The sequence below is a fragment of the Triticum urartu genome, chromosome 2A (genome assembly GCF_056163025.1).
Source record: "Triticum urartu cultivar PI428250 chromosome 2A, HENAU_Tu73, whole genome shotgun sequence".
Lineage (NCBI taxonomy): Eukaryota > Viridiplantae > Streptophyta > Magnoliopsida > Poales > Poaceae > Triticum > Triticum urartu.
Window position 1 is genome coordinate 480,065,928 of NC_141874.1, and position 27,629 is coordinate 480,093,556.

The window sequence follows — 27,629 nt, forward strand, 5'->3', positions numbered from 1 at the left end:
AGAAGTTCAGAGGGCTGAGTAAGGGGGATGGCGAAGCAACAGCGGCGGGCGACAGCGAAAGCTTAGGAAGGAAGGAAGAAAGGGAACAGCAGCTCTGAAATTAGAAAAGGCACGAGGGAAGAGGAGAAAGTGAGAAGCGCGCCCACGGTTATTCCTTCTTATGGGGGAAAACGCAGGCCGCCTCCTTTCACATTAACTATGATGTGACGCATGCCCGCGGGAAGCAACCCCACGCATGGCGCCCACGTCACACACGCCTCCCCACGCCGCGCCACGCGCGCGAAGCATGGGAAGCGCAGCGCGTGAAGAAACTTACCGCGGTAAAAACTGCCCCGCCTGCCCGCGCACTGTTTTTGGGCCTAGCCCAATGACGCGATTGCGCTTACGTGTGGCCCAGGCCCGGGGGCTCCTGTCGGTGTACAAAAAGAGGGGTACACTTTTTGTACCCCTATAACTGTGCATGGGCAGTCTGAGCCACGGGCACCACCACACTGAGCAAGGCAAGGGAGGTGAGCCAAGGTAAGGCCGAAGCTCGAGAGAAGCAGAACGACGCCAAGACCAAGCCCACAAAGAGCAAAGGAGATGAAGCGGACTCCCCCCCAGCAAGATCCTTGCCGGGAGGCGGTTTTAAAAAACCCAACAAGACTCTTGCCGTGGCAGCTCGCCCCACACCTACGGAGTGAGTCACCCTTGAGTCCACTGCCCCCATGGGGCAAGGATTCGGGAGACATCCCCGTGGTGGCATGCAGATCTTGGTGAAGACGCTCAAGATCAGATACACCCTTTAGAAGATGATGATCCTTGGCGGGATCCCAGCCAAGGAGGACCATAAGGCCCCCGGCAAGAGCCTTGCCGGGGATGACAGTCGGCGCCACGGCAAGACCCTTGTCGGGGCCCTGGCAAGGCCCTTGCCAAGAACACCCGTAGGGCCACCATCAGGTCCACGCCAGTCAAACCTCCACCGCCGTTCGCATGCAGCTGCCGACCCAACTAGCTGAGCAGGAACCTGCGTGGCGGCATGCGGATGTTCATGGAGACCCACCACTGCGCCACCTCAGCTGCCTGCCTGCCTACATGGCACCGCGGGCGCCGCTGGCCAGGGCGCGTGTCGACACGAGAGGGAGCGGCGATGGACGAGATAGGGCTCTCCCCCGTCCCCGATAAAGCAAGGACACCTGGGCAAGACGCATTAAATGCGCCTTGTCATGTAATGCGAGGGATAACCTCACATCACTGTACCCTTTCCACCTCCTGTGTGCCACTGTGGCAACCCCTTTCCTATAAAAGGAGGCCCAAGGCGACCAGGAGGAGGATTCGGCTTTTTGGAGCTCCTCACGCCCCATAGCTAGCTCAAGAACACAAATATACAATCCACCAAAGCAGGAGTAGGGTTTTACGCATCCTCGCGGCCCGAACCTAGATAAATGAAGCATGTGCTATCTGTTTGATCCGCTCTTCTCACGACCCTGCGCCCCGCAACCGTAGTAGGGATTCTTGTGATCCCGTAGGTGTCGTTCCCACCGACAGTCGAAGTGCATGATCCAATTGGAGGAGCTCAATGGCCCATTTGGCAATCCGGCCCGTAGCATCGCGGTTGTATATAATATCATTAAGTGGCACTTCCGAGGCTACTGTAATCGAACACTCTTGAAAGTAGTGTCGCAGCTTCCGCGATGCCATGAATACCGCATATGCTATCTTTTGGTAATGCGGGTACCGTGATTTGCATGGAGTGAGGACAGTGGATACATAGTATACCGGCTTCTGAAGAGGGAACTTATGTCTGTCCGCTTCCCGTTCGACAACGAGCACCGTGCTTACAACTTGATGAGTTGCTGCAATGTACAACAACATTGGTTCGCCGATGTTTGGTGCGGCCAGGATTGGGTTGGTTGCCAAGATGGCCTTTATTTCTTCCAATCCGGCAGTGGCCGCGTCTGTCCACTCGAAGTGTTCGGTGCGCCGAAGGAGGCGATAAAGGGGTAAAGCCTTTTCTCCTAAGCGGGAGATAAAGCGGCTTAGAGCCGCCACGCATCCAGTTAACTTCTGGATTTGTTTGAGGTCTGTTGGGGTAGACAACTGTGACAAAGCTCGGATTTTAGCTGGATTAGCTTCAATGCCTCTATTGGAGACAATGAAACCCAGGAGCTTTCCGACTGGTACGCCGAAGACGCATTTTTCTGGATTGAGCTTGATGTCGTATGCTCGGAGGTTGTCAAATGTGAGCCTCAAGTCGTCTATCAAAGAGTCGACGTGTTTGGTTTTGATGACCACATCGTCTACGTATGCTTCTACTGTTTTGCCGATTTGTTTCTCCAGACATGTCTGAATCATGCGCTGATATGTTGCGCCGGTGTTTTTGAGCCCAAAAGGCATTGTGTTAAAACAGAAGGGACTGTATGGTGTGATGAATGCCGTTGCGGCTTGGTCGGACTCCGCCATCTTGATTTGGTGGTAGCCGGAGTATGCGTCGAGGAAACATAATGACACATGTCCTGCGGTAGCATCAATGATTTGATCGATGAGTGGGAGGGGGAAGGGATCCTTTGGGTAAGCTTTATTGAGGTCTTTGAAATCGACACAAAGGCGCCAAGATTTGTCCTTCTTTGGTACCATCACTAGGTTTGCTAGCCAGTCCGGGTGTTTTATTTCTCTGATGAATCCGGCCTCCAATAACATGGCTAGTTCTTATCACATGGCATGTCTCTTAGGTTCGAAGAAATGCTGAAGAGCTTGCTTGACCGGCTTGAATCCCTTTAGGATATTGAGGCTATGCTCGGCCAGCCTGCGTGGGATTCCTGGCATGTCTGAGGGATGCCAGGCGAATATGTCCCAGTTCTCGCGCAGGAACTCTCGTAGTGCGGCGTCCATAATGGGGTTTAACTGTGCCCTGATGGAGGCTGTTTTTGTAGGGTCCGTTGGGTGGACTTGGAATTTGACTATTTCATCCGCTGGTTTAAAAGAGGTGACTTGGATCTTTTGTCGAGTATCACGTCGTCCCTGTCCATTGTGGAGCGTAGCGTGGTTAATTCCTCGGCCGAGAGGGCTTCGGATAATGCCTCGAGGGCCAATGCGGCTGTTTTATTTTCGGCCCATAGTGTTGTGTCCGGATCACTGGCGAGAGTGATGATTCCGTTGGGCCCGGGCATTTTGAGCTTCATGTACCCGTAATGGGGTATGGCTTGGAAGATTGTGAACGCCTCCCGTCCTAGAAGAGCGTGGTAACCACTGCTGAACGGGGCCACTTGGAATGTAATTTCTTCGGACCTGTAATTATCCAGCGTACCGAATACCACATCTAGTGTGATTTTCCCAGCACAGCGTGCTTCCCTACTGGGGATGATTTCCTCTAAAGGTTGTGCTACTTTGCTCAATGCGGTTCCAGTCTATTTCCATCTTTTGAAGGGTTTCCTCATAGATGAGGTTTAATCCGCTGCCGCCGTCCATGAGTACTTTGGTGAGTCGAAAGCCGTCCATGATTGGACTGAGGACCAGTGCGGCCGGTGCTCGGGCTATTCGGAATTTAGGTTCTTCACTGGCATTGAAGGTAATAGCCATGTCACTCCATGGATTTACTGCTGCTACGTGGCACATTTCGGCCATGCTGCGGAGTGTTTGCTTGCGCCTATTGTTTGACGCGAAGGTCTCGAAGACAGTTAACACCGTATTGTTATCCACGGGATGGTGCTCTGTGGTATTTGGGATAAGAAGAACCTCACCACCTTTGTCCACATGCCGGAGTATCCAACATGCTCTAAGGCTGTGCGTTGGTATTGTATCCGTTGTACTATGAATTTTGCAGGGTCCGTTGAGCCATCCCTCCAGTACGGTTCCATGACCTGTAGAGGGTTTTTGCTTTTTGGTAGTTGACCCGGGTGTATAGTGATAATGCACCCTTTTATTGCGGACTGGGTTTGTATTCAGGGCCGGATTATCCCAAAAGCTTGTTTCAGTTTTCCAGGCACTTTCCATCACACAGTACTTTCATACTATGGACGCCAAGTCAGCGAAGCGTGTTATCTCACGGCGATTTATGGCGTTAAGGATTCCCTTGTCCGTGCAATTATTGCAGAAAAATAGGATTATGTCTTCCTCGCGACAGTCCTTAACCTTGTTCATCGCAAGGAGGAATCTGGCCCAATAGTGATGTACTGTTTCCTGGGGCTCTTGCCTGATGTGGGAAAGATCGCTTATATTTGGGTGGGTGGGTGGAATTGAATCCGAACCCTTACCTAATCTGGGATCTAGGGGCCGAGGAAGTTCCGGGGTGTTACCCGATAATCCTGGCCCGCTGCCTGACTCCAAGTTCAGGGATTGGATTTTGTCCTCCCGCGAACGGTCGTCCGGCTCGGAGAGCACGGGAATCCGGACATAGTTGGTCCTCAAGATAGAGGAAAGGTCGCCGCATTGTTCCTCCACCACTGCAATATGATGGGTGACCAGTGGAGAGTTAATCTCCCTTTGACCGGGTTTGAGCCCAATCCGATCATAGTCCGTAGCAACTCCCAAGGCGGCGATGCGATCCAAGAGCTCGTTTAAGGAGGCGAGCTCCATTGGATCCATCTGTTCGGCGAGTGCTGATTTGACGTGGAGGTTGTTTTCGATGACCCGAGAAGTCATCGTCGGCGCGGCGGCCGAACAGGCGGTCATGATGAAACCGCCTAGCCGGAGAGTTTGGCTAACAGCCAAAGCTCCCCCAACAGTAGTACCGTCTTTAAAGACGATACGAGACATCCTTCCTTCTAGCGAAGGCACAGAGGAACTCTCAATGGAAGCACCAATGTCGGTGTCAAAACCGGCGGATCTCGGGTAGGGGGTCACGAACTGTGCGTCTAAGGCGAATGGTAACAGGAGGCAGGGAACACGATGTTTTACCCAGGTTCGGGCCCTCTTGATGGAGGTAAAACCCTATGTCCTGCTTGATTAATATTGATGATATGGGTAGTACAAGAGTAGATCTACCACGAGATCAGAGAGGCTAAACCCTAGAAGCTAGCCTATGGTATGATTGTATGTTGTCCTACGGACTAAAACCCTTCGGTTTATATAGACACCGGAGGGGGCTAGGGTTACACAAGGTCGGTTACAAAGGAAGAGATATACATATCCGTATTATCTAGCTTGCCTTCCACGCCAAGTAGAGTCCCATCTGGACACGAGACGAAGTCTTCAATCTTGTATCTTCATAGTCTAACAGTCCGGCCAAAGGATATAGTCCGGCTGTCCGGAGACCCCCTAATCCAGGACTCCCTCAGTCACTCTGGTCAGACATCTTGGCAATCACTGATAGCAAACCTTGTGAATAGATGTAGCTGAGGTAGAGTGGATGAGCATCACAAAGTGCAGAGTTTTTGCAAAACAGGTGACTTAAAAACTTAGTTTTAATTCTCCACGGAAAGCATTTCGGAGCTACTGATTTGATAAACTCGGTAATACCAAAGCAGCTTTTGGAACCTAAACTAGTGAACTCGGTCAGACCGAGTCACAGTTCGGTGGCACCGAGACTTCTAGGGTTTCATAGAGAATCGAACTCGGTCACACCGATTTGCAATTTTTGGTTAGACCGAAAATGCACGTGCTATGGCCTAAGCCATATCGGTGAGACCGGTTTCTACAATTCGGTCATTCCGAGATGAGTCCGGCGGAGACCTAACCCTAAATTTTCAAATCCAATCTAATCTAAAGGAAGTTTTCAGTGGATGGATTGTTTGCATACGTGGTCATGATCATGGCAAAGTAATGTGCTATGAATCAGAGTTAAGGAATTAGCACATAGAGTCGAACCCATACCCTAGTTCGGCGGAGGTTCGCTACGGTGGCAACGGCGGAGCAGATTTCCGTTGACAGCGATGGAAACGAGCGGCGGGAGGTTGCTGGTGGCGAGGAGACGATCCGGAGACCTGAGGAGGCAGAGCAGGACACACGCGCGGGCTGAGGAGTTTGAAGAAATTTCCAAAATCTCACCCGTGGGTATATATATATATCCCAACCTTGTCGGTGTGACCGAGTGGAACAACTCGGTGGCACCGAGATGCAGAATCGCGAGCGGTTACTGCAACTCGGTGTGACCGAAGTGGATGACTCAGTCATACGGAAATGCACAAAGAGGTTTTGGAAGTTTAAGTCTATGATGAATCGGGGACTCCGAGTGCTCCTCACACAGAGTGGTTCGAATCTGACTTCATCAAACTTTGTGATGTGGCATGAATAGAGTTTGAGACGAGAAAAACATAGATAGCTAGAGGAGGTTCTTAGGCATTCTTGTGCATCCACTTGGCAAAAGAGAAAAACGCCAAACAATCAAAACAACAAGTGGATGTCCTCGAATGAGTAAAACATGCAACCAACATGCTCACACAGTAAAATGGCAAATGAAATATGTGGCAAAGCATGCACAAACACTCTAGCATCTATCAAGCAATTGGCGATGACTAGGTCATCTATATATGAGTATATTGATTGAGGAGTCAAATGAGAACATTTGATTGTAGGTCATTGTCGGCGTTCTGGGAACGGGGGTCCCCAGACTTGCCTTGCCTGCAGCCCATGGCGTGGCTCAGCCAGGAGGCCATACGGCCCATCTTCATCAACAAAGCATCCAAGACCCTCGCGAGGCTCCAAGCCTCGCGAGGCGGATGACGCAAGACCTCCTCCTAAGCGGCCTAGTCAGGCAGGCTCGCGAGGGGCGGAGATATCAAGGCGAGGCGAACCTCACGAGGCTCTCGTGACGTGAGCCATGACAATCGACACCAGGCGGCGCCAGGAGGGCGCCAGCGCGCACAGTGTCCTTGTGTTCCTCTTTGGTGCTAAGGAAACAGGCGCAGCCGCGGAGTACCGAGGCCTCAGGCAAAGGTTGCCATTTTGGTGCAACGAGACCAAGACCAGGAGGACTGCAAGACAGAGGTCATCGTGGAGCCCAAGACAGCGTCACCACCAGAGCTTTGTGCAGGTGAAGACCGCTTTTGTCAGGATAGCTTGTACTAGCTGTCCCCCTTCAAATTTGCCCGCCATTGTTGGCTCCCTTCCCGCTCGATATTTGGGAAGAGGACCAGGGCCTCTATAAATAGGACTAGCCACCACAGTAGAGGGGAGAGACATCATCAGACCCAGAGATACACACAAGCCCGAAAGCACAAGAACACCTCAACCTCAAGAGGCTGTTCTTCCCTTGTATTGTTCATCATCAGCCTAAGAGGAAATCCACCACCACCACACTGGAGTAGGGTATTACACCACAACAGTGGCCCGAACCAGTATAAACCCCGTGTCTTTCTGTGTTGCGAGTTCATCGAGTTCATCCGCGAGATCTAGCGAGCTAGAGCGTAGATCGGTAGGAGGGAAAGACTTCGCGTGCACCCTAGTGTTTGAACCTTAAGGATTAGCCAAAACCCCACATCCGACATTTGGCGCGCCTGGTAGGGGTGCGCCGGAGCTTCTTCTCCGCAAATCAGCTCTCCGACGTTCACCGACTACGATGTCTGGTGACCCAAGTGCCGGATCCGACCGCTGGCAACCTGGCCGTCCCGGACGGCGCTGCCTGCCCATGAAGGTCTCGACCCCGCACCCCAAGCGGCCTGGGCGCCACCAAGCTCCGCCGGGCATGGACAGCACGGCCCGGCATCATCCACCCTCACCCCGTAGCAAGTATGAGCCGCGGCGAGAGCAGCAAGTCACGCCGCAGCAACAGCGCCGCACTCACGGCGGGAGCAAGTGAACATGCGGGCGGCACTCACAGTGGTAAGGGAGCTGCTGCGATGCAGGCTGATGGAGAGCGGCCAGGACACGCTGCTTGAGCGTGTTGCTGAGCTGCTGGACACAGCAGCATCGGGAGCGCCACCCTTCTGCTATCGACTCCCCTCCCAGGCCACTGCAAGGTCGCGCGGCGAGCCTCACCACATCTGCGCGCCATCGACTATGCCCGGGGCTTCGTCAACATCAACACGACCGGTGGTGTAGGGGGCTCCAACCCCCCCCCCCATGCCGCCCTCGACAAGCACAAGTGCAAGCGTCACCCCCATGGCCCCTGCCGGATGCCATATTATCATCCCCAGGACACCATCATGGGTGGAGCAACATGGAGAGTGGGACACCACGGCGAGGTGTTCGGGGTGACGGCCCCGAAAGCCTACGTGCCCCGCATGATGGACCAAGGGTATGCACTAGAGGACGACATCGCCTCATTCGTTGGAGAAGATTGGGGAGAAGGGGCGCTAGGAGTCGAAGCCTTCCAAGAGCTAGCGGAGAACCACAATGATCGCGTAGGCGACGGCAACTACAGGGTACCGCTAACCTCTCAGGAACAGGCTTATGTTAACCATGGGCTGCAGATGAATCAGGTTGCAGCATCGATCGGCGACCCTGGCACGGCGGCACCCATTTCAACAAGGGAGACACGCTGGAGGCCGCCGGGAGGGAGCCAGGAGCAAGGCCCCTCCCCAAGGCACGCGAAACCAGGGGACACCCGGAGGTAGGCCCTCTGCCGGGGTGGCTTCAACAACCCTTCCCCCGGCAGAGGACCCGTGGTCGTCGAGGGAACCAATGGCGTCCTCTTTCCCTCCTTTGTGTCGTCTTGGTCTCCGGTCGGCTCAAAGTAGGTAAAGGGTGGCGCAAGGCGGGGCCCTTGTCTGGCGATATGAAGCAAGGCCGGTACCTATGAAGAAGGCTCGGTGCATGTGAAGCTCGCCACCCGTGACACTGTCACGTAATAATGAGTTGGGGTTGTACACGCCCCGGAGTCTTAGGAGCGCCGGCCTCAGGCCCTGGGGCTCCCTCCCACGCCTAGTGGACAGCACTTAGCTCCGCGCTGGTGAGAAGACTTGAAGACCCGAAGACTAGACTAGGTGCCGGACGCGGCCTTTTGCTTTGGATCTCTCTTTATGTGGCTTTGCTTTCTGATTCTGGACTTAAGTTGAAGCTGACTTTTTATCGATGCGTGCGGGGGGTGCCTTTTCTCGTTCGAGTCGTTTCTCTCATTCTGGATCTTGTTTGGTTTGGGACTCACGTCCATCGCCTTTCCCTCGCAAAGCTCCTCGCGAGCCGGACCACGCAAAGCACGTGCTAGCACTACACCTGGTGCTCACCCCTTGTGGGCCCCCTCAAATGGGGCGATAAGCTCCGCAGGATTCTCAGGAACTCGTCACTTCATGACCCAGCCCTAAGTTGGCGCTGACTAAGGTAAACCACATCGGGAAACTCACCCCCAGCTTCATGAGCTCACGAGGACACATACCCACATCGCATAGGAATGTAAAAACTGTGATTTGCTTACACGAGGGGCTCCCCCTCTCAAAATGCTCTTACAAGTTTTCCAAGGGCCACGCCCGAGTTTTGCGTGTAGAATAAAACAACAGGAGAATATGGGATCAGCCAGAGATATCGCTCGCTGCATCGTCCATGGACGCATCACTCACATCGTCATCATCTTCGTCAGAATTGTCGCCACCGTCGGCGATGCCCCCATCGCCACCTGGAAGAGCTCGTGGCGGACCACGCTGCACTCGTGCTCGAGCTCAAACGCTCGGCCCACCTCGTCCTCCACCTCGGGGGCTGCGGGTGGAGCATCAAGCGGCGCACCACCTCCCGGTTGGGGGCTAGGGGCTGGCACGGCCCCAGGCGCCAGCTGACCCTCGCGAGTGGCCCAAACGAAACGGGGCCCGCTGCTTGAAGAAGTCTCTAGGATGGAGGCTAGCCAGGTACCAACCGTGACCAAGGGAGGAGCCATTGGCACGCCTGCTGCGCTCCGAGCAAGGCCGCGAGGAAAGGATGGCGAAGGCGCAAGCTCGGGGCGCCTTGATGACGGACCAACTCCCCTGGCTGACCCCACGCCATGGGCAGCGTCCGAGCCTGTAGCGCTGGAGCTTGGTGGGCGCGATGGGACGAGAGGGAGCTGCTTCTGTACAGATTTCGCGGCGTTAGAAGAAGGGGACCTAGGATGACAATCGTCGGGAAAGGAAGGCGGCACATAGAAGATCACCAAGATAAGGTACTTACTCGTCGATATCGATGTACTTCCGTCACTTCAACGGCCCGAAGATGTTGCTGCCGCTGGGGGATCCCTTCCTCTTGCGGAGCTCCTCGAAGTCCACACAAAGGCGACCGAAACACTGGACGTGACGGCCGGCGCGTGGTGGAGCCGAAGAAGAAACAAGAGGGATAGCCTCAGGGGAGCCCGGCTGTGGCGAACAGCCCGGCTCTTTCTGGCTGCGACCTCCCGAGGCTCTTGGAGCCTCGGCCTCGGGAGCCGCATGTTGCATGTCATCAGCGACCGACGCCTTAGGAGGGGCGTCGCAAGCTCCCGAGGACGACGCCCCCGGATCACCGCTCGGCATGTGCTCCTCAACATCTGAGCAGCCGGCCACCGTCGCCGCTCGCTCCCCTGCACCGTCACCTGGGGCGAGCTCGGCACCGGCAGCAAAGAATGGGGCCACGATGACAGGATTCTCGCGGGCCCCACTAAGCCAATTGGGTGCAGTCCCCACACATCAAAGGAAGGCATGTTCACGGCAAAGGTGACCTTGTTCTCATAGAGGTACAACATGTAGCTTTTCCTGGGCATCTCGTCCGGCAGAGGGACACCAGATAGGACCGTGAGCACCGTTTGCTGCGCAGCGAGAGGAAGCCCCTCCTCTTGAACCCTCATGTTGTCCTGTCTGCTGAGCAAGTCCCACATCGGGCGAGAATGGTGCTGAAGCGGAGCAATTCGACGCCTGACGAACTCCCTCACCATCATGGGCGCAGTCACGCCAAGGTCCTTCAACCACCTCAGCCTAGCCCAGACGAGGGCAAGGCAGGGGCTCGTGAGCTTCTGATGGCCCTAGCCGGAGTTTGGAATGGCAGGCCCCACCGGAGCTTGGAGCAGAGGGTTGAGCACGTCGGCATCAACAAACACCCATCGCGTGTGGAACTCGCTCACGGATGAAAGGAGCTCGATGTCGATCCCCATGCCTGCTATCACAGCCACGGCCTGGAAGCCCACACACCCTGAGCTCTGCCGAGCACCGATGAGATGCAGCGAGAAGAAGTCGTGGAGGAGTGCCACAGAGGGGGTGATGCCCCACCATGGCCTCACACACGAAAGCAAAGACAACAAGAAGGGTCACAGATTGAGGGTTGAGATGGAGCATGTGGATCTGATAGTGCTCGAGCACCGCGTTGAAGAAGGCGGAGAAGGGAGGAAGCAGGCCAGCCCAGAGGGCATTAATGAAGATCGGAACCTCGGTGACTGCCCGAGCCATGCTGGAGCGAGACACAGGCCACGCCGGTGTCTCTCCCCACTCGTTGAAGCTGGAGGCGAGCATGGGGCGCACCTTTCACATGGCCTCGTCGTTGAGCACCCGAGGCCGGTCGAGCGCCGGCTCGAAGGATGGAGGCGCAGTTGGCGAGGACAAAGGTTTCTTCCCCTTTTGGGCTTGCTTCAGCGCCATGGCGGTGAAGCGAGCGGAGCGCTGGTCGGATTGGGAAGGTGGAGCAGGGCGTCGAGGAAGCAGGGAGATTGGAAGAACCAGGCGTGGCGAAGGAAAAATAACTGTGTAGGCCGCAGGGGCCGCATAGCCAGGCGAATTCAAGGGCAGCATGGAGAAGCAGAGACTCCCACGTCCAATCAACCGCCACGCGTCGACCGAGGCTGTAAGATTTTGGGGGCCCGCGGTGCTCCGAACTTGACCCTTGGCTTCTCCACGAAGCCAAGACCGAGCGCACCTTGGGCCCGGGGGCTACTGTCGACATTCTGGGAACGGGGGTCCCCAGACTTGCCTGCCTGCGGCCCATGGCATAGCTGAGCCAGCAGGTCGTATGGCCCATCTTCATCAACAAAGCATCCAAGACCCTTGCGAGGGTCCAAGCCTCGCGAGGCGGACGATGCAAGACCTCCTCCCGAGCGGCCTAGTCAGGCAGGCTCGCGAGGGGCGGAGATATCAAGGCGAGGCAAACCTCACGAGGCTCTCGTGACGTGAGCCATGACGATCGACACCAGGCGGGCACTAGGCGGGCGCTAGCACGCACAACGTCCTTGTTTCCTCTTTGGTGCTAAGGAAACAGGCGCAGCCGCAGAGTACCGAGGCCTCAGGAAAAGGTTTCCATTTCGGTGCAACGAGACCAAGACCAGGAGGACTACAAGACGGAGGTCATCGTGGAGCCCAAGATGGCGTCACCACCAAAGCTTTGTGCAGGCGAAGACCGCTTTTGTCAGGATAGCTTGTACTAGTTGTCCCCCTTCAAATTTGCCTACCATTGTTGGCTCCCTTCCCGCTCGATATTTGGGAAGAGGACCAGGGCCTCTATAAATAGGACTATCCTGTCAGGACCCCGATTCCAAATCACATCGATCTAGCCAGTAACACCTCATATCACTTTGTGGCCTCATGCACGGTATTCCCACGGGTGTCGCCTTACCATGGCCCGGGACCGTTTGCGCCTTTTGGCTCACGTATATGATAGGTGTCTCTAGCATCCATATGACAGAGAACCCGAGCCGACATGACTAGTCATGAACCCAAAGTGGCACTAACTTACGGGGACAGGCATACATGAATCAACATTGAGCATGTCGGTCAGCAGCGTGCGAATCCGGGCTATAGCACTGGGCTAACAGGACTCTAGGAACCCGGGCTGTAGCAGGCTAGACAGGACTCCAGATGTCACCACGTGACATTTCCCCGAAGGGACAGACACAGGAACAAACTGAATCACATGCCGGCCAGTCAAGTGTTCCGGAGCAGTAGTTCTCGGCTAGCAGGACTCATGTGAACCGGGCTGTAGCGGACTACTATGGCTCATGGAAGCACAAGACTACATTTCCCCATAAGAGAGGCTACCAACGATAAACAACTAGGTTGTCGGATCCCACACATACCAAGCATTTCAAAATCATACACACAATATGCTCGATATATGCATATACAACATGGCATCACAACAAGACTCTACGACTCAGAGTATTTATTCATTAGGCTCCGAAGAACCAAATATTGCAAACATGGGTCTCATGACCCCGCATACAGAGCATACAAGCAACAAGCACATGCGAAAGCTTAACTTGTCTGAGTACAGACAACTACAAATGAAAAGGCTGAGAAGCCTGACTATCTACAAGATCCTGCCGAGGGCACAAGATCGTAGCTGAGGTAACAAGCTAAATATCGAAGTCCACGTGGAACTACTAGTGAGACTGACGTCTATCTGCAAAAACATAAAATAGGCAAACGTGAGTACAAATGTACCCAGCAAGACTTACATCATAACTAACACTACAAGAAATATGTCAACTAGTGACCTTCTGTCAGTGACCCTGGAAGAAATGGTCATAGATCTATGACCATTTCAGACCAATTGGTCAAAAGCTGTTCGGGGGGCTCCAAACCCTAAACCATTGCAACCATTTTGGTCAGAAAGGTCGTAATTTCCTTACATGAAATGGTCATAAAGCAAACAGCACTAGTCCGCTACCTTATTTCTAGTTGTTAACAACCAATATAGATGGTCATAGCCTTGTAAATTGTGGTGGGTTGCTATGACTAGGCGCCACCTCATCAGTTTTGCCTATGTGTCATGTCCATGTGGCAGTTTTTGCCCTAGGTTGTGAAGCAACCTATATTTCTTTCATTCCCAAAATTCCCAAAAAAAATCTCATAAATTCTTTGGGTCATATCTTCGTCAAATATGTAAAAACCTTCCTTGCCTAGTTCAAAAATAATTCAGAAATATCCATTTTCCTATTCTGTTCAGAACAACAGTTTGTGAAGGAAGTACCACTTTGGCATGTCCAAATAGTATCCATTTTCTATAGTGCTTTCCTATGCCCAAATAACCATCCTCCACCAAATGCCATCTCAATCCATTCATTATTTTGAGCCGAGCTTCAACATTCGTATTTATGTCCAGTGTGATAGTTTGCAAAGCAAGTACCACCTAGGCTCCTCCTTTTGAGCTGAAAATTTGTGAAGACAGTCTTCTTAGTAACTGACCATCCTCAGCCAAAACTCACTCCCATTAGCCATGTACATTTCCCGTACCGCTAATCAAACACTTGGCTGCGAATTCATGTTTGAGCATCGATCGGTCTCCTTGTGAGAATATTATGTTGTAATTTTCTTTCTAGCACCTACCTGGGGAGTGCCCAACCCACTAGACATGCCTAGGCCGCCTAGAACACATGGCAACGCCACGTTCACGCGGTGACCACGTGGCGGGCATGCAAGTTTACGCGCTCTAGAGTTGGGGCCCTCGGCCACCGTCCAAACCTCGACGTATCGCCACCAAACCATGTATTTATGATTAAATAGGTGCTTATGTAACTAGAAATGATTTTTGGAAAAAATAAATAGCAAACTATGAGGCAGCCACAGTTCAAATTTGACCCGCTTCCTACTGAATCGGCGGTAATTTGTCTTTTTCACTAAAGGTGGATCAAAACTTTTGACACCCAACCATTTTGTTAATTGTGCATTAAATATGGCCTAGTATTTTATAAAATTGATTTGGTCCAATTTTGCAACAAATATATGGTAGGTCCTTCATAAAAAAAACTCATTTCGGGCACTCGGAAAATGGAAAATGAATTTTCTGTGCACAGAAAATGAAAACTCCCTTAGGCAACATTGTTTGGAATTCCAAGATTCACCCTTGTGCACAATATGAGATCATTTGAACAAACTATGCCATGAATGTGGCCATAAGATTGATCATTTGGCTTGAAAGCCATGAATCTTCACGCATGACAGCTCATTTCTGAGAACACTTTTTAAAAATAATTTCCATATTACAAGTTTATTATTTTTCCTGGAAACTTGGTCACATATAATGACACAATGTGAAGGTTTTCCAATTTTTTTGATTTTTTTTGAATTTTTTATGCCCGTTTCAAAATGCGGTCAAAACGGCGGGCTTGACCGTTCCTAGCTAGTGGTTGAATCTTCGAAAACTTTTGATGTTTCTCTAATTAAATAGATACTTATGTACCTAGAAATGATTTTTGGAAAAAATAAAGAGGAAACTATGAGGCAGTTGCAGTTCAAATTTGACCCGCTTCCAGCTGAATCGGCGGAAATTTGTCTTTTTCACCAGAGGTGGATAAAAACTTTTGATACCCAACCATTTTGTCAATTATGCATTAAATATGGCCTAGTATTTTATAAAAATGATTTGGTCCAATTTTGCAACAAATATATGGTAGGTCCTTCACAAAAAAAACTCATTTCGGGCACTCGAAAAATGGAAAATGAATTTTTCGTGCAAAGAAAATGAAAACTCCCTTAGGCAACATTGTTTGGAATTCCAAGATTCACCCTTGTGCACAATATGAGATCATTAGAACAAACTATGCCATGAATGTGGCCATAAGATTGATCATTTGGCTTGAAAGCCATGAATCTTCACGCATGATAGCTCATTTCTGAGAACACTTTTTTAAAATAATTACCGTATTACAAGTTTATTATTTTTTTGGAAACTTGGTCACATATGATGACACAATACGAAGGTTTTCCAATTTTTTGATTTTATTTTTATTTTTTATGCCCGTTTCAAAATGTCGTCAAAACGGCGGGCTTGACCGTTCCTAGCTAGTGGTTGGGTCTTGAAATTTTTTTGGTGTTTCTCTAATTAAATAGATACTTATGTACCTAGAAATGATTTTTGGAATAAATAAGGAGCAAACCATGAGGCAGTTGCAGTTCAAATTTAACTCGCTTCCTGCTGAATCGGCGGGAATTTGTCTTTTTCACCAGAGGTGGATCAAATCCTTTGACACCCAACCATTTGGTTAATTGTGCATTAAATATGGCCTAGCATTTTATAAATTTGATTTGATCCAATTTTTTGACAATTATTTGATAGGTTATTTAAAAAACTCATTTTTGGCACTTGAAAAATGGAAAATGAATTTGGCATGCTGCATCCTTAGCAATGAGCAATTTGCGGTGGAGGTGCTAGAAGTGGTAAAGTAATTTGCTGGAACTCGCAAGATGGGTTGCTGGAACTTTTGATTGAGGATGCTTCATCTCCGGTGATGAGCAGCCTCGGGAAGGTGCTAGAACCGGCGAATGCTACAACTAGAGCACGTTAGGGTGATGCCAACGTTGAGGCGATAGACTACGGTTGTGTGCGACGGTGCAACGGCGGGAGGGTCAACTATGTGTTCTGTCTGATGGAGAACGAGCAAGATGGGGACGAAAGTATAAGGTGGGGGTGAATCAAATGGTTACACACGAAAACATCGTAGGGTCGCGAGGCGACCGACCCAAATTTAGGCCGATTGAGCGGCACCTAACAGTCGCCTTTTGGAAAATGGTATGATCCAATAATGCAACACATATTTGTAGGCATTTAAAAAAATCAGAGATTTGGGTCCAAAATTTGGATTTTTGAGTGTGAGCCAGCCAGCCAATGAGAAGTGAGGAACCACCACCACGCGGATCACCAAGTTGGACATGATCCGAGCCATCCATCACGCACCCATCCAACGGTTGATCTTCTCCTGAAAAAACCAAAACCCTAACCCACCTACCCACCCACCCTTTCTCCAGATCTGATCCATCCCCACCCTCCTCTCCCTCGTCTCCTCTCCGCCTTCGTCTCCCTCATCTCCCACCGCCGCCATCCCCACCCACCACCACAGCCCCCACCCACCGCCGACCCCCTCCCCTCGCCTTCATCCCCCATATCCACTAGGCCAGGCATGGCCATGGCGTCCCCCCTCCTCCTTCTCTTCTAGGGTTAGGATTTCCACCTAACCGTCCCCACGATCTGGATCCCCATGAACCAGCCGCTGGCGCCACCTCCACCCCCTCCCCCTGCCCTCCAAACACTGTCGCCAGCCAGATCGACCAGAGCCCCCTCCCCGCCGCTTCCTCCTCCCGACCCCACCCCCGTCCTCCACCTGCTCCGTGTGCCCAAACCCGTCGTCTTCGATCCTGCCCCTCAGATCCACCCCGCGCCCGCATCCGACCTACTCTAGCTTGCTCGTTCTGCCAGAGAGGAGGGGCGCCGGAGTAGCGGGCGTTGGCGGAGATGGAGAGCAAGCGGGTGCTGGTGGTGGGCGGGAGCGGCTACCTCGGCCAGCACCTCCTCGCCGCGCTCGCCGCCGGGTGCGGGGGCATCGACGTCGACGTCGACGTGGCCTTCACCCACCACCGCGGGGCCACGCCGCGGGCGCTGCTCGACACGCTCCCCAGCGTCAATTCCTTCCGCGCCGACCTCCGCTCCGGCGACCTTCGGATAGGTACGCGCAACTCCCCTCCCCATTCCGCAAGCGCCCCATTCCGTCCTGGCCGTGTAGCATTGTCATGTGTTGGGCACTGTGAGTGTCTGCTCAACACAATAGTTACGAGTGAAAACTAATGATTCAGTACAAGTCCAGAAATGCACTACTAACACTAGTATGGCAGAGAGAAAGTAATTTGAAAAATTACATGATTTCCTTGAGACCTTGAACTACCAGGCTAGCTTTTGTTTTGGGTTCTCCCTGACGCTGGGACAGAAATTACTACCTCTTATAATTTGGGACAGAGGAAGTACTACTATTTATAGGAGGGAAGAAATCCACAACAGGTGTGATATTAACAGTGGGTGGAATAAACACGGTGAAAGGGAATAGCCATTGATTTCCGTGGTTCTTTGGAAATTACCGTTCATTCAGTTTCTGCACATAAACAGAGGATATATTCAGTTTTTTCTCATAAAGAGAGCAGATGTTCATTACTTGCACTTACACAGAGTTAGTGCTATGGTCTTGCACACAAATGTAGCATGTACATTCACTTGTAGCACTTGAAAAAGTCAATCTTCAGTTTTTGCACTTGAACACACCATACATTCTGTTTTTGCTCTGAATATAATCAATTTTTTAGTTTCTTCACTTAAAACAAAGTAAAGTTCGGACTTTAGACACAAAGATGCCATGTATATTCACTTTACGCACTAAGTTTTCAGTTTCTACACTGAAATCAGCATATATATTTAGAATGAGAGGCTGCCAAGAGCTATTGCCCCACAAGGAGGAGTTTATGATTCAGTTGGTGTAGTCTTCACATTACCAACTCTAGCAAACTACCATCATGCGCATAATGTGTTTGGTCGATCTGCCCACGTATCGTTTACAACTGATTTTTCTCTGACCCTTGAATACTTGCCGTACAGTTTAGAGCACTGTGCGAGAAGGCCAAGGAGATCTTGATGGAGGAGAGCAATGTTCAGGCATGCTATATTTATTTCTATAAGACGTCGTCCTTGCCATGTCTTCCATTTCCTCTCATATATGGCTTGCGTGTTGCAGATCCGACCCCCCATCCTTCCTTCCTTGTGTTGGCGGAATCGCAATGGCAAGGGACGACCAACGTGCGTACTGGACCAGGAGGTGGAGAACCGACCAACCTCGACATGGCCTCTCTGCCATGCCATGGTGACCTCCTCTCTGCTCTTTCCTCTGTTTCATTGTCATGGATGGTTGTTTCTCAGTCCAGCTGAGACATGTGTAACACACATCTCAACACATCTAGTAGCAGAGCAACAACGATAGAAAGAAAAAACACCTTTGTGATTGTTTCAGTCTTTAATTTAGATCGAATTGTTCTGTTCATATTTGGGGTGGTTTTCGTATAGAGATGTATTTCTCTTGGATTTATGTCTAGAGAAGCTGCATGTAGAATTCTGGCCTCTTACCTTTTTCATTGAAAGTAAAAGGGAAAAGGTTAATTTTATGTATTAGCATGGCCATACTAGAAGGTTAATTTTTTTGAAACAGATTACAAGGGTAATTTGAGTTATTCGTCATCTCCAAAGCTAAATTGTCGTAGTTCTGCTGACCAGCCTGTGTGTTTCACTTCAAGTGTGAGGAGGAGCCTGTGGATGACACTGCATCAGCACAGATGCTGCAACCCATCAACGGCGACTTCCTCGGCCTCTGTTACGGCCGATGCAGCAATAACTCAGGACACCATTCATGCCTTGCTGCCACTTCTACGTTTTCTTTCTCTGTTATAGTTACTTATGTGATTTATTCATGTAAAATCTCTACTTTATGCCAATAGCTGCCTGTACCATTGTTCTACTATCTGTGTGATGCTGAACAATATGTTGTTAATCTGTTGCTAAATTCTCACCAAATGCACATTTTATTTCCTTAGACCTACTGTTAAACAATGGCTTAACTTGTAGCATTTTTTCTTAAAAATAAGCAAAGAATTCCTGCAGTTTTTTTGTTGGAAATGAGTTATTAGTTGTCACCTGCCAATGTTGGAATGTAGAGTAAGCTCGGGCTGTTGTGCATGTAAATTTATTTCTTATCAATATCGTCAGACATCAGATGAGCCATGGTCTTGTGCAAGCATTTCTCTTTTGAATGCAGCCATGGTCTTGCAAGCAATTGCGGCTGGTAGAACATGCGGCTATTGTGCTGTACTGCTTGCAGCAGTTCTTGCTTGATAGTGGTAGTAGTAACTCAAGTAAGGTCCAGTAATAAGTTATTTAACATGTGTTCTTGTTCATTAATATCATAAAATTAGGAGTAAGGATTTAGCTTTCATTTTGCATTCACTCAACGATTGTGGCAGTCAAATCAGATGTCTCCTCTATTGTTTGAATCCACTCTGGTTAGATGACATCTTGTTAGCGTGGCACGATGAAAGATTCAGGTTTTTTCTATTGATTTGTTTCATCATCATTATGCATGTGTACTTGGTGAATCAGGAACCCATTAGGAGCCAAATGCCTCTCTTAAATACGTTTATTAATATTCTATTTGTATTTTAGTTTGTGTCTTAAGGAACCGAGCAAGGGAAACCATTATACCTCGTTCTTTGTTTTGTATATAAACTTTAATTTTGTCGGATCATTTATGGCAAGTAATAGTTCTTTGTTCTGTGTTATGGTAAAAGAAGATATGATTATAACAATTTCTTTTACTTAGGCGGACTAGGTACAAGAAAAACAATTGCTGCCACACAAGACGACCAAGGTCCGCTCTGCTCTGGTGCTATCCCTCGCTCTAGCTCCGTTCATTGCTGCACAAGAAAAACAGAGACAAACGAAAACAAATTATCTAAGGTCCTGTTATTATTACCTATATATGACATTGCTACTGGATTGCCTAGCGCTCCTGTTCATGATGGGTTAAACTTGTATTCGCTCCTGCTGCTGCATTTTGATGATCATGAGTGTGATGCATTTTGATGATCTCCTTGTACCAGATGAGTCTGTCGCTGAAGCGACGGCGTCTCCTCTAGAGGGTGACGGCGGCGGCGCCTGTGTGCGGCTTCGACTACAACCTCCTCTCCGGTGAGTCCATCTCCTACCTCTAGCTCCATCTCTGAGCTACTGTAATACCATGCTCTGTTTCATGGCCGTGGCTTATTTAGTCTGCTTGTTGTGCCTTGTGTATTGGAGCCTAATTAGCTTCTGTTAGGGGATAATCTACTGGTTATATCAAAATTTTGCATGAAATTTTGTTCTTCTTATTCTGCTAAGGTTGTTTGCAATGGTTATACATATGTTACACAATTTTTGCTGCTGGCTAATCAGCTTTAGAGATGGTAACATGGTGCTGCACTCTCAGGATCATCTTATGATACACAATCAATTTTTGGTCTGCTCAAATATTTAATTTTAGTGATAAGGAATGATCCCACCCAGTTTGCTGGCTCACTCACTTGAGTTGGTTTAACAGTAGTGGCCTCCTGACTTGTAGTTGGGTAGGTAGCTGAGAAGACTCCAATGGAGCAAAAGTTTATATGCATGGATAATGAACTTGCACTAAATGGACACAAATAAAGGAGCTGAGTATTAAATTAACTTGTACTAAGTGGAAATAACATTCTGTATGGTGTACATAAGTATCGATTTGATAGCTGATCTGTAGCAAATATAGCTGCGTGTAACTTCTTTACTTGGTTCCTCTTTTACAGGAGCTCCAGTCCTAAGAAAGTTGGAAGTGCGAAGATGTGAAGAAAAGCGCGAAGCTGTGAAGTGCGACTCAGCAAAGAGTTGTCTGTTCTATTTGACTGTAATATTGTAATAGCTGGTATACCTAGGTTGTAATAGTCTATAGAAATTGTAATACACTAATCTAGTGTTATTTGATGAATTTCATGTGTTCTCTTGTTTGGAATATTTGATTATGAATGTTATTTGATAGTGTGTGAGATGGGAACCTGACAGTGCAACCCACTTATGAAATAATACGAGTCTGTAACTTTCTGATGTGTGTGATCAATATATGAGATTAACATGACTAGTGGGACCAGCTCCAAAATATATTTTCCAAAAATAGGAAATCCATAGACTGAAAAAGGCTAAAGCCCAAAAATAAAAAGGCCGAAATATTGGGTTTCGCCCATGTAGCCCAATAGAATTCACAGGAAAAAATAGAAAGGCTGAATTAATGGGCTCGGCCCATCTAAAGCACCGAAATGGACTGGGCTGATTCTAAGTAACGACCTTTTGAATTGGTCGTAATTGTGCCACGTCAGACTACCACGTCGGATCCAACGTGGCCTGGGCAGACAACTAGTGACCAAAACAAAACAATAGGCATATTTTGGTCGTAAACGTCTACGACCTTCTCACAGAGAAGGTCGTTAATTTCAGTTTACGATTGCCAGCTTTTGACCTTCTGTTTTTGGTCAAAAAAAAGGTCACAAATTAAAAACAATGACCTTTCAGTGACCAATAGTCAAGGTCACAAGTTGACATATTTCTTGTAGTGTAACTACATATGCATCGGTATGAACAAAGGGGGTAGTGGAGTTTAACTGCAGCAAGCCAGCTTTGACTCAGTGGCTAACCTGAACTACGACTGCAAGCAACTCTTTTGAGGTGGTGCACACGAGTCCACATATTCACCAATCAATACATCACTATGGATCCGCGCCCGTCTACCTATGAGAACGCCATCCATAGCACTCTTGCTTATCTTGCGCATTTTAGAGTATCCACTTTTACTTATCTATGAACTATGCAAGGGGATCAAGTTTCCATATCCGAGGAATCCGGTTATTCGAATAGATAATGATAACCCTACAGGGATGTACTTCTTCACACACGCTCTCACCACTTGCCACCATGTACACATCATGTATCTTGGCAACATTCAAGCGGAAGCCTGGCGAGGGAGTCAGCCACGACCTGACTAACCAACAAGTCTCTAGTCCAGGTTTATCGCCTATTCAGGTTCCATCCGCAAGGAGATCCGGTCCAGGTGTCGCTCACGGCCCCAAACGATGTGTGCAGGGTTCCCAAGCCCACCATCCGGGTGCCACTTGGTACACCGTGCCACTGTGCCTAGTCTATCCCAAGCCCACTTGTACCGGGTGCCACTTGGTAGACTACTAACACTACCTACAAACACCAAAAACTAGTTGCAACTCATGGACAAAGATCAGGTAGATTAATAAGTCGAGAGGGGCACTTAAGCATTCCAATGCGTGGTAGTAACTGTTCATGGATCACAAACACAGAACTCAGTTCCTGAGGACGGCTGCAATGAGACAACCCACCATGTACTCCTACATGGCCTCTCACCACTACCTTTACCAAATCGTGTTCACACACCTAGCTCTCAACAGTAGGACATGTTCACCACATTCCAATTCATCCCCGATGAATCGGACCTGACTCAACTCTAAGCAGTAGCAGGCATGACAAACAAGCATGAATGAGTAGGCACATCAGGGCTCGAACAACTCCTACTCTTGCTAGTGGGTTTCATCTATTTACTGTGGCAATGACAGGTCATGCAGAGGAAAGGGGTTCAACTACCGCAGCATGTAACAGTTGAATCGGTGTTGTCCTAATGCAGTAAAAGAGAGCAGGAGCGAGAGAGTGGGATTGTATCGGAATGAACAAGGGGTTTTTGCTTGCCTGGCACTTCTGAAGATGATATAGCTCTTCATTGGTGTCATTGATCACGTCGTCGGAAACATCGTCTACTAAGAGGGAACAACCACCGGAAAACACAAAAGAAACAACATTCACTGCAATGCACAATCAAATGAATGACATGTCATGTTAAGAAACTGAATTGACCTAATGCAGCAGTAAGCCAAGTTAATTGAAGTGGAATTCAAACAGGGTTAAACTCGAACTCCAAATGCTAGTTCATAAATTGCCCTAATCATGATTTGTCCTATTCAGTGAGGTTAACTTGTTCAAACATGCATGAAAGTACCATAAACAGATTCTTCATATTTTTCTGATCATTTTTCATATATAAATTATTTCATTCTGAGCTACGGTTGAATTTCTATGATTTTTAGAAGTTCAAATCATTTTCTGGATTTCCTAGTTATTTGGAAATAAACAAAATCCAGTAAATGATTTACTGTGTTAGCATGACATCACACTGACGTCAGCGGTCGATGGAGCGGCCCAGGTCAAACTGACCAGTGGGTCCCGCGTGTCAGTTACTAACTAAACTATCCTGGTTTAATTAGCACTAATCCTGGATTAATTAGGAGGGTCTGGCCCGTGTGTCAGGGACTGTGGTTGGTACTTAGCAGTGTGGTTAGGCACTAATTAAGCCGGCCACGTCAGCGGTTAGCCGCTGGTGACACACAGACGCGGCGGCGTCGCTCGTCCCAGCGACTCCGGCGACGAGAGGAGGCGGGGTTGCGCTCTAAGGCTACAGTGCAACGAGGCACATCGGGTGGTGGCTGCGGGGCTGCCGGAGATGGCCTGAGGTGACAGCAGCGTCAAGCGGAGCGGCGCCGAAGCTCGGGCGAAGGCGGAAATGGCGCTACAGGGCACGACAGGGCGAACCCGTGGGTGTTGCAGGTTCACAGGAGCGCGGCGAGCACGCTGGTGATGCTCGGGCAAGCGGACGAGCTCAGGAGCATGGAGCTCCTCGGCCGTGGCGGCGGCGAGCTTCGGCGGAGGTGGGGAATGGAGCTAGAGCAAAAACACGAGCAGGAGGGGAGGGGGAGTCGGTCCGTGAGCTCACAGCGGTTGCAGAACGTGTCTCAGTGGGCTCGGGGGAGGTCGGACGACGTCGGGGCATTGCCGGCGATCTCGGAGGCCGCAGTTGAAGACGGCGGTGGTGGAGGCGTTCCCGGGCACCTTGCGTTGCGTGACTCGGTGGAGAGTACAAGGACGTCATCGCAGATCTCAGGGGCATGTCTAGGGGCGTAGGGGAGGCCAGTGGCTATGCGAGCGGTGGACGACGGCTATGCTCGGACGGTGCTCGGCTGCGAGAGAGAGGGGGCTAGAGGAAGGGATGAGGATGAGCGATGGGCGAGAGGGACCGGGGTGGCGCGTGGCGGCTTCTAGAGCCTCTCCTGCGTCGGCAGAAGGAGGAGGTGGCCACACGCGTGGACGCTCGCGGCGAGCACGCGCCCCTCATCCTCCTAGCGGGAGGTTGGGGATGACTGGCTGTTGCGGGTGGGCTGGGCCGCCAGGTGGCTGGACTGCCTGGTGGGCTGCAGAAGATGTGAGCCCAGGTAAGTTTCTTTCCTTACTCTTTTGTTTCAGTTTTCTATTTTTCTGTAATTGTTTTGACTTAAATAAAATGCTAAGGCATTTTCAAAAACCCTGAAAATAATTGTGGGCACTTTTGAAAATATTTCCAATAGCCCTCATCCACTTTCAGAATTATTTGGGCATTTTAATTATTTATAGCAATTAAATGCCCAAATTCAAATACTTTATGAATTCATTCAAAAATCCAAAGTGACCTAGGAAAATGTGCACCATTTTAGGCAGAGGTTCTAGACCAATTCAAAAATGATGAACTTTTCCAAAGGAATTTTGGGTTCATTGAAAATGATTTTTTTATTTGAACCTAGTTGGATTCATCTGTGCTAGGGTTTCAACAGTCCCCATTTCAAATTCAAATAAATTTTAGACATGATGCATGGATGCAATGCCACTAATTATAAACAATTATTCTAGGGCTGTGACAACTCACCCCCACTAAACAAGAATCTCGTCCCGAGATTCAGGACGTAGGGTAAGAGGAAGAGGGGACTCGAACTATCACAATCTTGATGACCCAACGGCACTTCATAAGAAGGTTGATTCGTTGCATCATGTTGATCTTGACATCCTCGCTTTTGAGATCTTCATCCACGCGACAACGACGGAAAGAAACTCTACTGGGATTGATCTTCTCGAAGATCGAGCTATTCAAGATCAACTCATAGAATGAGATGTTGAAACATATCGAGTTGAGACACAAAACCCACATCGAGAGGGATGGAAGAAACAATGACGAAGTTCGATTTGGTGGGCAATAATTGCACGCTTAAGAAGAATGATGCATGGTTTCAGGGTAGTAAGGGGATGAATTACTATGATTCCATAATGGGGCACCTCGGGGAAGGTGACTCGTAGAATTATTCCCTTAAGTGGCAAAAAGAATTACTTTTGATACAGAGATCATTGAAACTCTCTATACCAGCCTAAGGAAAATCACAATTGATCATTTGAATGATTTCAAAAGAATGGCATACTCAGTTTGGAGAGGAAACTAGAATTATAGGACAACTAGGCAATGGAAGGCACATTCCAATTGATACCGAGGATATAACCCAGTGACTGAGCGTGCTCTCAAAAACTTGAGCATTTCTGTATTCATCAAGGTTTTACCAACATCCGTGCCAAGGATCTTGGCAACACATCATACTACCATGATGAATGGTGATGGAGGATGCAGATGCAAAGGAGGACATCACTTTCTCAGATTTTTCCTTAGCAATGCCAAGAAGCAAATCTGGATGATCGAGCGAGAGATATTTAGCACTCCGCTTCTAATAGTCTCCTTGATGTGCTAGCGTACCTCATTTATAGATATGGTTTGGTATCTAGAACATCAAGCAAAAAGGTCAGACTTCGGGAGCACAAGAATCCATAAGGAACAACTGCCGGAGTAAATCTTACAAAGTCCTTATGGGGAGGTGGCCAACTTCCTCAATCAAGATACTACAATGATAGATCTTCCAGCTGGGTGTGTTGGCCATGACATCCACTTTACCGGGTTACAGAGAGACCAATATTATAGTTCTTGGGAAAACATTCCAACCATCATATCTGCCTGAGATTCAGATCTGGTTGGTGTCAGGATTTTCCAGACTCATCATGTCTGAAAGGAAGAATTGCAACACAAATCGACGAGATGACGTTGCAAGATTCTCAGGAAATGAACTACGATAGCAAGCTCCAAAACATGAGCTGGTTCTGCTACATACCTGTGAACACGATGTCCAATACAAGCATGACCACGTAGTAGTGTTATAATAAAACACTACCGAGTTCAGGTTGGGAACCATCATCGAGGATATCATAGTCCTTACATAGGTCATGATTCTTAAGAAGGAACTTCTTCGCCTCGAACAAATCAATCAGTGGCTTGGTGTGCTAGGAAACACATATGGAATGGAGGCGGCCAACCTATCAAACCATAGAGTACTTTGCATATAGGCATGACTAACTTGGGACGATTACAAAGGAAACAAAAACAATCTTTCTCGAATTCACGGCGGCAACTTGCATTGAATGCACATGAATTAGGGGAAGTCACTTCTTTCACCATAACATATACTTCATGAGCTAGCATGAAGAAAATGCTTTCAAAAGTTTCCAACACTAACCTAGATGTTCAATATGAATCATGGACAGGATGAAAATATTGTCAATGGGCTCAACAACAATCCATCCAGGCTTCCATATAGATGGAATTCCACAATTAAGTGAACAAGATGATAGCATTGGTCAGACCCAAAGGATATAATGGTGTATGCTCGAGGAAACAACTATGAGTAAGACAACATTACGAACATCGTTGGTTCTGATTTGACTTGACGATAGACCGTACTCAAGTCAATGTTTTGACAAGGCAATAGATCCAACAACTAATCACGAGGACCAATCGATGGAGATATCATTTTTCTTCAACACACACACATAAAAAGATATCCCTTAACATGAACTAAGTTAGACAAGCTTTTATCTTCCAACTCTCCAAGTTGTTGTTTGTCTTAACCAACTAGCTCAGGGGTATGCAACACAGATTCTTGGAGAATGGGTGGTTTGGAGGAAAACCAACATGATCACGAACTCAACATAGCGGCCAGGTAACAACCTCATAATACTTCCGAGAAGATATTCGGAACATCACGAACCACCGATATGTTACTAAGCTCGAGAACAATCTTGCTTTTCAGAGCAAGACAATATGATCAAATAAGCAAGGGATTGAATAATCCTAACTCATTCATCGAAGAGTGCACCAGAAATAAGGACTAGGTAGCATGATCAATCTTAGAATGATAATTCAATACCAACATGCTAAGAATGAGATTATTGTCCATTAACTACCAAGCAACGGGGTTGCTAGCAGTTTTGATTTCACACATCACGATTCACTTGTCGACATTCCGGTCACAATAACACGGGAACCGATGAATTAACAATGATGGCAGGAAGTATTATTGTAGCAGGAATTCATAAGATGGTGTGCAATTCCGAGGACATTCTTGATATAAAGATGGTAATACCCCAAGGTAGAACAGAACAAAAACTGGATTTGCATTTTGATCTGTGGAATACAACTGCTTTGACCCAATCCTAGATATGGATGAGGTACTGGAGTTTGTTTTTCCCAGTCATTGTGGAATAGAATGGCTTGACGGACCACAAGAATAGTAGGC

The 27,629-nt window shown here is 48.9% G+C and overlaps 1 protein-coding gene across 1 annotated transcript; it reads left to right on the forward strand.

The window, feature by feature from the left end:
- Window positions 1-17,004: 17,004 nt before the first annotated feature.
- On the forward strand, window positions 17,005-20,934 carry LOC147985531 (uncharacterized). The gene is made up of 4 exons (XM_087541623.1): window positions 17,005-17,215; window positions 19,901-19,948; window positions 20,181-20,268; window positions 20,895-20,934. Exons 1-4 carry the CDS (start codon window positions 17,005-17,007, stop codon window positions 20,932-20,934), a joined length of 387 nt encoding a protein of 128 aa, XP_087397749.1.
- Window positions 20,935-27,629: the final 6,695 nt, after the last annotated feature.